This window comes from Peromyscus maniculatus, chromosome 8 (assembly GCF_049852395.1).
Source record: "Peromyscus maniculatus bairdii isolate BWxNUB_F1_BW_parent chromosome 8, HU_Pman_BW_mat_3.1, whole genome shotgun sequence".
NCBI classification, from domain to species: Eukaryota; Metazoa; Chordata; class Mammalia; order Rodentia; family Cricetidae; genus Peromyscus; species Peromyscus maniculatus.
The window spans coordinates 85014400-85024954 of NC_134859.1; the positions used below are offsets into that span (position 1 = coordinate 85014400).

The 10555-nt window shown below is 48.8% G+C and overlaps 1 protein-coding gene across 1 annotated transcript; it reads left to right on the forward strand.

The window, feature by feature from the left end:
• Positions 1-1093: 1093 nt before the first annotated feature.
• On the forward strand, positions 1094-4539 carry Rpl19 (ribosomal protein L19). Its single transcript, XM_076543289.1, has 6 exons — positions 1094-1362; positions 2200-2306; positions 2776-2898; positions 3515-3635; positions 3966-4076; positions 4335-4539. The coding sequence occupies exons 1-6, from the start codon at positions 1358-1360 to the stop codon at positions 4456-4458; spliced, it is 591 nt and encodes a 196-aa protein (XP_076399404.1). The 5' UTR covers positions 1094-1357; the 3' UTR covers positions 4459-4539.
• The last annotated feature ends 6016 nt before the right edge of the window (positions 4540-10555 follow it).

Below are 10555 nucleotides of genomic sequence, written 5' to 3' on the forward strand. Positions count from 1 at the left end.
CTGCCTCTGTCTCCTGTGTGCTGGGATTAAAGGTGTGCGCCACCACACCTGGCTCCTGATCTTAGACTTTTTAAAAAAGAGGTTTGCTTTTATTTATGTGTGTGTGTTTATGTGCATGCATGCCTAACGTATATGGGTGCAAGAGGTGGTTAGAAGATAGCAAGAGATCCCAAGGAACTGGAGTAACAGGCAGTTGTGAACCACCAGATATGGGTGTTGGAAACCCAACTATATTTTTCTGGTGGAGCAGCCAGTGCTCAATCCTGGCCATCTCAGCCTTTTTTTTTTTTAAGTCAGGACTTCTAGGCTGGCCTTGAACTCCATATGGAGCTGAGGATAACCTTCAACTTGTGATCCTCCTGCCTCCCAAGTACTGGAAGTTCAGGTGTGTACCACCATGCTTGGCCAGATTATTATAATTTTTTTTTTTTTTTAAAGGGAGGGTCTCATTCTGTAGCTCAAACTGCACGGGATCCTTTGGCTATCTTGCTACCTCGATCTCATCTCCTGACTGCTAGAATTAAGGGAGGGAGCGGGCTGCTCTGCTCCAGATCTCCAGATGCTTTAATTCTTGAACCCTAGAACATTCTCCTCGGGTTATCGCTCAGGGGTATCCAAAGCCGTTGGACTTTTTGGTTTAGACCATTCATTTACTCATGTGCTTGCTACCGTGAGCCAAACATCGGTTCCGCTTGCTCGTGCTAATGCCTTCCTTTGTAAAAAGCAGATGCATATGATTTTCACAAGTGGATGACAGAAATATTAGGATTAGGTTCAATCCACGATGGAGGCAGCATCCAGAGATTAGGGATTTGCAGTGGCGCCGAGATAAACCTCTTGGTGGCTTAGCTTGCATACCTACTCTATGAGGGCGAATGCGAGGCTGCGTTTGCTTGCTTTCTGCCGTCATTATTCTCTAACGCTTCGTTCGCTAATTTCCTCCCAGCTAAAATAACAACCTTCCCTTGATGACCGGCCCTCCGTGAGGACTAGGCCATTCCGGCCAAACCTTCCTCACTCCGCCTGCGCGATTCAGCGTGACTTCCGGCCACCCAAACACCCACGTGATCAAATGCCCTCACTGCGCATGCCTGCCGCGAAGTTGGGCTGAACCACTTTGCCCGACGAAAGGGGGTTTACCGTCTGTGTTTTAACGTTTAAAACCGATTCTCGACCCTAAGCATCCATGATCACAAATTTTTAGGAAGAACGTGAGTGAGCCTGAGACGGGAGAAGGTGAGAGAGCCAAGCGGAAAGGCGGACGAACGTGGAGCGGGGCTTGGGCTCTCCCCTTCGCAGATAGTGGGAGGAGCCGGCCACCAGCAAGCTCTTTCCTTTCGCCGCTGCGTCCGCAGCCATGAGGTGAGCGCGCGCGGCTCTCGGTTCTCGGCCGATGGCGCCGGCGGGGCTTGGCGGGGATCAGGGCCGCGACCCGGGCTGGCAAAGAGGAGAGGGAGGGAGGCAGGCGCGCTGCGGCCGCGGCGGGAGCGCGGGGAGGGCGCGAGCTCGCGCGGCCTGGGCCCGGGGAGGGTGGGGTGCGGGGCGCCGAGGCCTCCCCACGGGCGCTGCTCGCCGCCCGGCTCGCGTCGCGGGCCACCACGCGGGTAGAGCGGCGGCAGCCGGGCATGAGTGGCTCCCTGGCGCCCCTGGAGCCTAGCGGACCTCGGCCATGTGACGTGGGACAAGTCTCGGGCAAGCCCCGGCCTCCGCCTGCCGAGGGTGAGGCGCCGGGCTGGCTTGCACTCGGACAGCTGTAGCAAACTGCAAGGACTGCTGGGCGGCGTTCGTTACCGTGACAAAGAGCCCAGAAGGCCGAGGGCCGCGCCTGTCCTGAGTCACAGGCCTGATCCTTAACACTAAACTCCGAACTACATCCAAATACTTGAAAAGGCTTAAGGCCCCTCTTAGACCCCCTAATGGCTGAGGACTTAAGTTTTCTTACATCTGCATGCACTGCCCACAGCTTCAACAGTGATCGTGATTTGGAAATGGTTAACAGGGAACACGAAGGGATGGCAAAAATGTTGGGACTGGGAAGTGGATTCAGCCTTAAACAGTAACGATGTGTAGATATTAGTGCGTGTTTTGTCCACTTTCTAAAACAATATTCAGACTTTGGAGAGAAGATTTTGCCTTGAGTGTTTGTCATTGTCCAGAAGTGGCTTCCAGGGCCTCACAGCGCTTTCTGTGTTTCCCCAGTATGCTCAGGCTGCAGAAGAGGCTTGCCTCTAGCGTCCTCCGCTGTGGTAAGAAGAAGGTCTGGTTGGACCCCAATGAGACCAATGAAATCGCCAATGCCAACTCCCGTGAGTATGGTCCTTTACCCTCACCTTCTAAGAAAGCTCACAGTCTAGGGGAGCTAGCTGTAAAACAAAACAAAACAGATCCTTTTATTGGCATTTGCTGAGAAAGGAAATTACTGCGACCATCCAGTGTTACATTAATGAACTGTGCACAGTGAATACTTGATGGAGGTTGTGAGAAGAGATTTGAGGACTAGAAGGATGTTGGATGAAGCTTCAAGACATGAGCAGAGGTCTGTTAGTATATTGTTTTCATGGCCAATGAGTAGATGGCAGATGGCTTCAAGTCATCCTGTGTTACAGCCGCATTTTGGGTACACTATGCTGTGAATATTTAAAAGGTAGAAATGCTTTATGACAAGTTCACCACGATTTCAGCTCCTTTGAGAATGTTGGATCAAAGATGTAAGCAATGTCTCTGAGTTTGTGGCTAGGCCTTTGCTAACTAAATAGGTGCCTTTTGCTTTCTCAGGTCAGCAGATCCGGAAGCTGATCAAGGATGGGCTGATCATCCGGAAGCCTGTGACCGTCCATTCCCGGGCTCGATGCCGGAAAAACACCTTGGCTCGACGGAAGGGCAGGCATATGGGCATAGGTGAGGCTGGTCTTCCCTTTTCCCCACTCTTAAATGATGGATACAGAGATCTAGTTTAGTGGTAGAGCAGTCGCCTAACACGTTTAAGGGCCTGGGTTCAGTTCCAGTCCTTGTCAAAGACTCTTGAGGTCTGCACAAACACTGGTGATCTTTTTCTCATCTCATGTGCCATTATTTTACTGCTTTACATTACTTTTTTTTCTCTCTCATGGATACATGGATACAAGTTGGCACTGGGTTGTGTTTATTCTTGAGAAAGATGTTAATATTATTAACTCTGTATATTATACTGGATGTTCTAAACCTGGGGGGTGGAGAGGTGGCTCAGAAATTGGCGACACTTACTGCTTGTGCAGAGGATTCGAGGTTTGGTTCTCAGCACTCACCAGGTGACTCACACACGCCTGGACATAGGTGTGCATGTCTCATTGTTTGGGAAAAACACTCTTCTGGGGCCCTTGTCACACTGCATCCAAAGCCACCATGTCATACTACCTTTCTTCCTGTCATAGCCACATGCTTATAGGATAAGAGAACAATAATTTCCTTGTATCTAGTAACCGACTTAAAACAAATCCTTGAAGCTTGCATAGTCTGATTCCTAATTCTCGCACAGGGAAGCGGAAGGGTACTGCCAACGCTCGGATGCCTGAGAAGGTGACCTGGATGAGAAGGATGCGGATCCTGCGCCGACTTCTCAGGAGATACCGTGAATCCAAGAAGATTGACCGCCATATGTAAGCCTACCTTCTGCCACTTTGGGCTTTATCTTTTCATAGATCTCTGTCTCACTGGCTTTGAGTAGAGAATCCTGCCAAGGGAGTAGTCTGATTCTAGGAGAGTTGTTTTCTTCTTGGTTTCCCCTGTGCCATCAGAGTAGCCCAGAAATTGAATTTACCAGGCAGCTTCTAGGTAGGAACTGCCCAAGGAGTCTGGCTGTGGGAACAGTCGTCCCTGTAGTAATGGGAAGGAAACTGAACAGGCTTAGTGACCCGGGGAGAGGAAGAGCCCACAGTACCAGCCCCCGGTCCCATAGCTAACCAGAGCTGTGTTCCTTGACCCTGCAGGTATCACAGCCTGTATCTGAAGGTCAAGGGGAATGTCTTCAAAAACAAGCGGATTCTCATGGAACACATCCACAAGCTGAAGGCAGACAAGGCCCGCAAGAAGCTCCTGGCGTAAGTGTCTTAGAGTTCCCCTAGGGGCAGCGCTGGCCTTGATTATAACAGTACTGAAAAAGGGCCTGGTGCTGCTTGATGAGAGGTTCCTGCTCCTTTGCCCTGCACATTGCCACACCACCTGCCCATTTACACTGGGCTGGGTGAGTGAGACAGAGCTGCCCTTCCTCGGGGTGACGAAGCTCTGGGGGTGTGCTTCTGTCTCCTTAGCTGCTCGCCTGTCCCCAAAATGACCATCGTTTTTCTTCCTTCTACTAGTGACCAGGCTGAGGCTCGCAGGTCTAAGACCAAGGAAGCCCGAAAGCGCCGGGAGGAGCGTCTCCAGGCCAAGAAGGAGGAGATCATCAAGACGCTGTCCAAGGAGGAAGAGACCAAGAAATAAAGCTTCCCTCCTGTCTGTACATAGTGGGCACCTGTGGCCTCAGGTGGATCAGTCATTAAAATAAAACAAGCCTTGTCTGTTGCCCTCTTTTTTCCTATCGATTTGGCTGCTGCGTCTTAATGATTCCAGGTCCCCGGCTGGCCACATGAGCCCTGGATGTCAGCCATTTCTTTAAGTCTAGTGCACCGTTCCGGGGTTCGGGGTGTTTTTAACCTTGTTTTTGGAGGGTGTGGGCCAACTTAGAAGGGGTATGAGGAATAGTTTCTACCCTTGCCTCAAAATACTTTGAGAACTGCCCCTTAAGGATTTGTGATTTGATGTTTGTGGTTCTAGCTCTTGACCATGAGTTAAAGAAGTTCAAGGCCACCCTGGCCTCTAGCTTAGAGCCAAGTAGAAGCTGTCTCAAGCATGCCCACTTGTCAGAAGGGGGGCAGGGTTACATGGCTTACAGGGTGAGACCCTGCCACCCCCTCCAAGGTGGTGAGTGGGGAAGTAGGCTGGAGATGACTTTGTGGGTAATGGTACTTGATACCAATCCTGAGGATAAGATGGAAAAGCCAGAAACCATCATATACAGCAGCTCAGAAGTAGCACCTAGGAGTTGGTTTCATGGTGTTAGGGGACTAATGAGCTCACCTGTCCAATCACAGGCTTCCATTCTTCAGAGTGGCTGAGACTTGGGCATGTGTCAAGTAGCCTGGCCAAAGGGTCCTAGTCACAATAGCGGTATGCCTGTGTTCACTCAACTGCTTGAAACCTGCCCAGGACCTCAGGACAGGCCAGTGTGGTGCTTAATTTAAGTCTATTTAAATGTGGGTCTGTTCTTAAACAGGAAGTGGCATTTATTTTCCCACTTAGCTGTAGTAGTGGCTGCCGGTAGGGTTTTCAATAATCGCTGTGACCCAAGTACCACTTTACATGGATTTACATTGATTCTTTAATCTTCACAATATAATGAAGTAGGGTCAGCTGCCTCTTCCATTTTGCAGATGAGAGGTGAGAGACTTCAGCCTGTACTGATGAGTGACGTTAACCGGACTTTGGTACCACAGGCCATGGCAGCTGAGCCTGATTGCCAGGGCTTGGCTTCCAAACCTTAGAAGAAAAGCAATGGGGTGGGACTGAGTAGCAAAAGGGTTACGGAGGCACCAGTGGTGATTAGAGAAGGAGGTCCAGTGGTAGGTCTGTGAGAACTCTGGATCATGCTGGGAAACGTGGGCTGTCCGTTTCTAGGGTGGCTGCTCGGCAGCAGAGCCTTTCATGGAAGCTACGAGTGACAGTGAAGAGGAGACACTGGGACCATTAGACCATACAGCTGGACCTCAGTTCTGAGCAGGGGAGGGGATGGTGGACCCCACCATGCGCAGGGCTTGGCACAAAGGGACACTGACTTCTGGGCTCAGGTCCACGGTAGCAAGCTGCAATTGCTACCTTGGGCTCTAGCTTTAACTTCCCAAGGCCGGGAAGTGGGGTGGCTTTGACCAAGTTCAGCTGAGCACGGACACATCATTTCCGGCCCAACTCAGGGAGAAAGTGTTGGAGACACCCCATGCCAACCACTCCATGGTAGAGACGATCACCGGAGGGGAGGGGAACACGATCAAAGCATACCTGTGCCCTGAGCCCTCTCCACAGGCACTGGTTCCACTCCAGGCCAGAAGGTGGTGCTGTCCGCTCACTGGTGGCTGCTGTATGTGTAGGCTCAGGCCTCACTGGGGCTTTCTGTTGATTGGTTGACATTGGGTTGTTTGGAAAGGTTATGATGGTTGGTTTTAACGTCCACCTGCCACAAATTAGGGTCTACCGAGTAGGGAGCCTCAGCCGAAGAATTCTAATGGCCTTAATAGATGTTAGGAAGACGCACCCCAAATTTGGTTAGCACCTTCTAGAAATGATCCAGATAAAAAAGGGTCACCGCAGAAGGGAGGTTAGTCTCCTTTTCCCTGCTTGGTCTTCCCTCGTCCCCAAGTTAATCCACCCTCTACTGTAGCTGCCCTCGCTGACACCAGAACCAGTGTTCTCAGGCTTCCATCGTTGACTAAGGACCAGTGGCTCTCTAAGAACCTTCCAGGTTTTCAGTGCTAAATTGGGACTGCTGGGGTGCCAACCGCCAGTGAGCAGCATTTCCCCACGGTCTCTGCCTCCGTGCCTACCTCCAGGTTCCTGCCTTGAGTTACTCCCTGGCCTCCCTTGGTGACGGGCTGTCATCTGTAAGCTGAACAGACCCTTTCCGCCCCCGTGGTCTTTGGTCACTACATCACAGCAACAGAGCTGCTGACTGAGTGGAGGTGGGTCCAGGAGTCCACCTCCCAGGAAAGCCTGTTCCACTGTCGTGTTCATTCATGACAGACGATGTCTCTGCTCCTGAGCGACACTCCACCCCTGTGTCATTCCTTCCTGAAAGTCACCCAGGCCTAGAAGGTACATCCCATGAGCTATGACAACCTTTACAGGAAAATACACGGAGGGAGTCTAATTTTCAGGGAGCCTCAATCATTAAGAACTCCTAAATAACCATTGAATCCATCCCAGGTCCTGGAAATCCAATCTATTTAGCACTGAGGGTATAGTTCTACAGTACGGTATGTACTTAGCATACACTCCACCTCCACCCACTCAGCCCCTAAAGATATGACCTTTCATTCAAGAGTATAAGACTTGGGTGCTGGAGAGATGCTTAGCAGTTTAGAGTGTTTGCTGCTCTTCTAGAGGGCGCGAGTTCAATTCCCAGGCCCACATTGGACAGCTCACAGCCACCTGTAACTCCAGCTCCAGTGCTTCTGATGCCCACATACATGGGCATGCACACACATGTAAGAGAGACAGAGAGGGAGAGAGAGAGAGAGACAGAGAAAGAAACACATTAAAAAAATCTTTTAAAAGTATGTGACAAGCCGGGCGTGGTGGCGCACGCCTTTAAGCCCAGCACTCGGGAGGCAGAGCCAGGCGGATCTTTGTGAGTTCGAGGCCAGCCTGGGCTACCAAGTGAGCTCCAGGAAAGGCACAAAGCTACACAGAGAAACCCTGTCTCGAAAAAACCAAAAAAAAAAAAAGAAAAGTATGTGACAATCATTAACTGAAGAATGGATTAAGAAAATGTGGTAGGCCCGGTGGTGGTGGCACACGCCTTTAATCCCAGCACTGCGGAGGCAGAGCCAGGCGGATCTCTGTGAGTTCGAGGCCAGCTTGGTCTACAGAGGGAGATCCAGGACAGGTACCAAAACTACACAGAGAAACCCTGTCTCAGAAAAAGAAAAAGAAAAGAAAGAAAAGAAAAAAGAAATGTACATATACACAATGGAGTACTACTCAGCAGCAAGAAAAACATGAAATTTGCAGGCAAATAGATGGAACTAGAAAATATCATCCTGAGTGAGGTAACCCAGACTCAGAAGGACAAACATGGTATGTACTCACTCATAAGTGGATTCTAGATATAAAGCAAAGAACAATCAGACTGCAACCCACAGAACCAGGGAGGCTACCTAGCAGGGGGGACCCTAGGATGACTGTGGCTTATAATAAGTTTTGGTTTTGACCAATAACTGGGCAAGATTTAGTGAAACATTTCACTATTAGGATAAGAATTTGTACTGTATCAAGCTGATGAAAGGAAATGCTGAACATACTTTCAGGAGGGGAGGCTAAAATCTTTTTAGATTATGGATTAGTCTATAGAAAAATGTTTGCCGTATATCAAGCAGTGAAGGGGAAGATGAGTAGGAATCTCACACAGCTTAAGTAAAACAGAGCTCTCTGAACAGATGAAGATAGGTCTCTTCTCTATCCCAGAATCTAATCAATATTTACATGTATAATTCAGCTATTATTTGGCTTCAAAGGGCTTATTGGGAAATGTTATCATTTTTACTATTTTCTATAGAGAAAATATTTTCCAGCTTCAAATAACTCTGGACTTTGGAATTATAACCTGTTTTTATGTTAAAAAACAAAACAAAAAAAAAAAAAAAAAACACACTTAAGTGGAAAATGCTGAAGGACCACTGAACTCGATGTTGTATTTACATATCTATATCTGTATAAAATAATGATTAGAGGGGCTGGAGAGATGGCTCAGCAGTTAAGAGCACTGGCTGTTCTTGAGTTCAATTCCCAGCAACCACATGATGACTCCCAACCATCTGTAATGAGATCTGGCGCCCTCTTCTGGCATGCAGGCAGAACACTGTATACATAATAAATAAATCTTAAAAAAAAATGATTAGAGGGGCTGGAGAGATGGCTCGGAGGTTAAGAGCACTGACTGTTCTTCCAAAGGTCCTGAGTTCAATTCCCAGCGACCACATGGTGGCTCACAACCATCTGTAATGAGATCTGGTGCCCTCTTCTGGCCTGCAGTCATACATGCTGTATACATAATAAATAAATAAATCTTAAAAAAAAAAAAAAATGATTAGAAATGTTTGTTTAAAAAGGTGAAGTGCAAATGTGAATTTAACAAGAAGTTGTAGATTTTCAACACTGCACATAAATATTTATGCTACTTAAAAAAAAAAAGTATATGACAAGCCAGGCATGGTGGTTCATGTAATCCCCGCACCCAGGAGCCTCATTGCTCCTAGTTTGAGGCCAGCCTGGGATATACAGCAAACAGAACAAAAGCTTGGAACTGTTCCCATCTTATAACTTTATACATCTTTCCAAGGGGCTCACTGTCTCCCAGGTAAACACCCTGAGCAAACCCAGCTCATTTTCTTTTCTTCCTTCCTTTCTTCCTTCCTTCCTTCATTCCTCCCTTCCTTCCTTCCTTTTTTCTTTAAAAAAAATATTTAACTTTATTTTATGTGCATTAGTATGAAGGTATCAGATCCCCTGGGACTGAGTGAGTTACGGACAGCTGTGAGCTGCCATGTGGGTGCTGGAAATTGAACTGGTTCTCTGGAAGAGCAGTCAGTGCTCTTAACCATTGATCTTTTCTTTTTTTCTTCCTTTCTTTTTTGTTTTTTGTTTTGGTTTTTTTGTTTGTTTGTTTTCAAGACAGGGTTTCTCTGTGTAGTTTTGGTGCCTGTCCTGGATCTTGCTCTATAGATCAGGTTGGCCTCGAACTCACAAAGGTCCACCTGGCTCTGCCTCCTGAGTGCTGGGATCAAAGGCGTGCGCCACCACTGCCTGGCTTCTTTCTTTCTTTTCTTTTCTTTTCTTTTCTTTTCTTTTCTTTTCTTTTCTTTTCTTTTCTTTTCTTTTCTTTTCTTTTCTTTTTTCTTCCTTCCTTCCTTCCTTCCTTCCTTTCTCTCTCTCTCTCTCTCTCTCTCTCTCTCTCTCTCTCTCTCTCTCTCTGTCTTTTTGTTGTTGTTAATGTAGAACAGGTGAACTCAGAGATCTGCCTGCCTCTGCCTCCTGAGTGCTGGGATTAAAACGCATGAGCCACCACTGCCTGACTACCCAACGTACTCTCTAGATAAAGAAACTGAGGCCCAGTGACTTCCCAGAACCTCAGATTGTCTAGTTACTAGTCTGGCACTGGGTCCCGCTATTGGTTTGATTCATAGTACCCCGTGCATAGACACAGAGCAGGGCCCCTGTTGTAGGCTGGGAGCTGGAAAAGGGCCGGGTAAGCGGGACTGGCTTTGGCATCACTGAAGCTGAGACGGGGGCAAGCTAGGCCATCTCCTATAAAGCACAAGAGACTGAGTCTAGACATGCACAGGTGCCTTCCTGGAGTGTCTCAGCAGGTCCCTAGGAGGTCCAAGCCCTAGGAAGCTGGGGGAGGCAGAAGGCTGACGAGAAGGGAATGGACCAGCAGTGTGGTGGGATTACACAGGCAACCTCCCCGTCTGAGTCTTCCCCATCTCCAGCATCTACTCCCTTGTCCCTTTAGGCCTCCTCCCTGTCCCTGGCTCCTAGATTTCTCTTTCTGCGTCTCTCTTGAGCCCAGGTGGGGTGTATCAAGTGGGCTCAGGAAGAAGGTCGTGTGTAGGTCAGAGATGGTACTGGTAGCAGATTTCTGGGGATTCCCGGGCCAGTAGTGTTGCTGGTCCAGCCAGATCCCCAAGAACAGGCAAAGAGGAGAGCAGAGGCCATCGTGGGGCCGGCAGTAGCTGTCCCCAGCCCCTAGGCTGTGCGCCTGCTGTCAGAG

Bases quoted from the DNA above. Each gene is read 5' to 3' on its own strand.
- Rpl19 (XM_076543289.1), top strand. The intron at 2,899-3,514 runs GTGAGGCTGGTC...ATTCTCGCACAG, and splicing joins GGGCAGGCATATGGGCATAG to GGAAGCGGAAGGGTACTGCC. The intron at 4,077-4,334 runs GTAAGTGTCTTA...TCCTTCTACTAG, and splicing joins GCCCGCAAGAAGCTCCTGGC to TGACCAGGCTGAGGCTCGCA.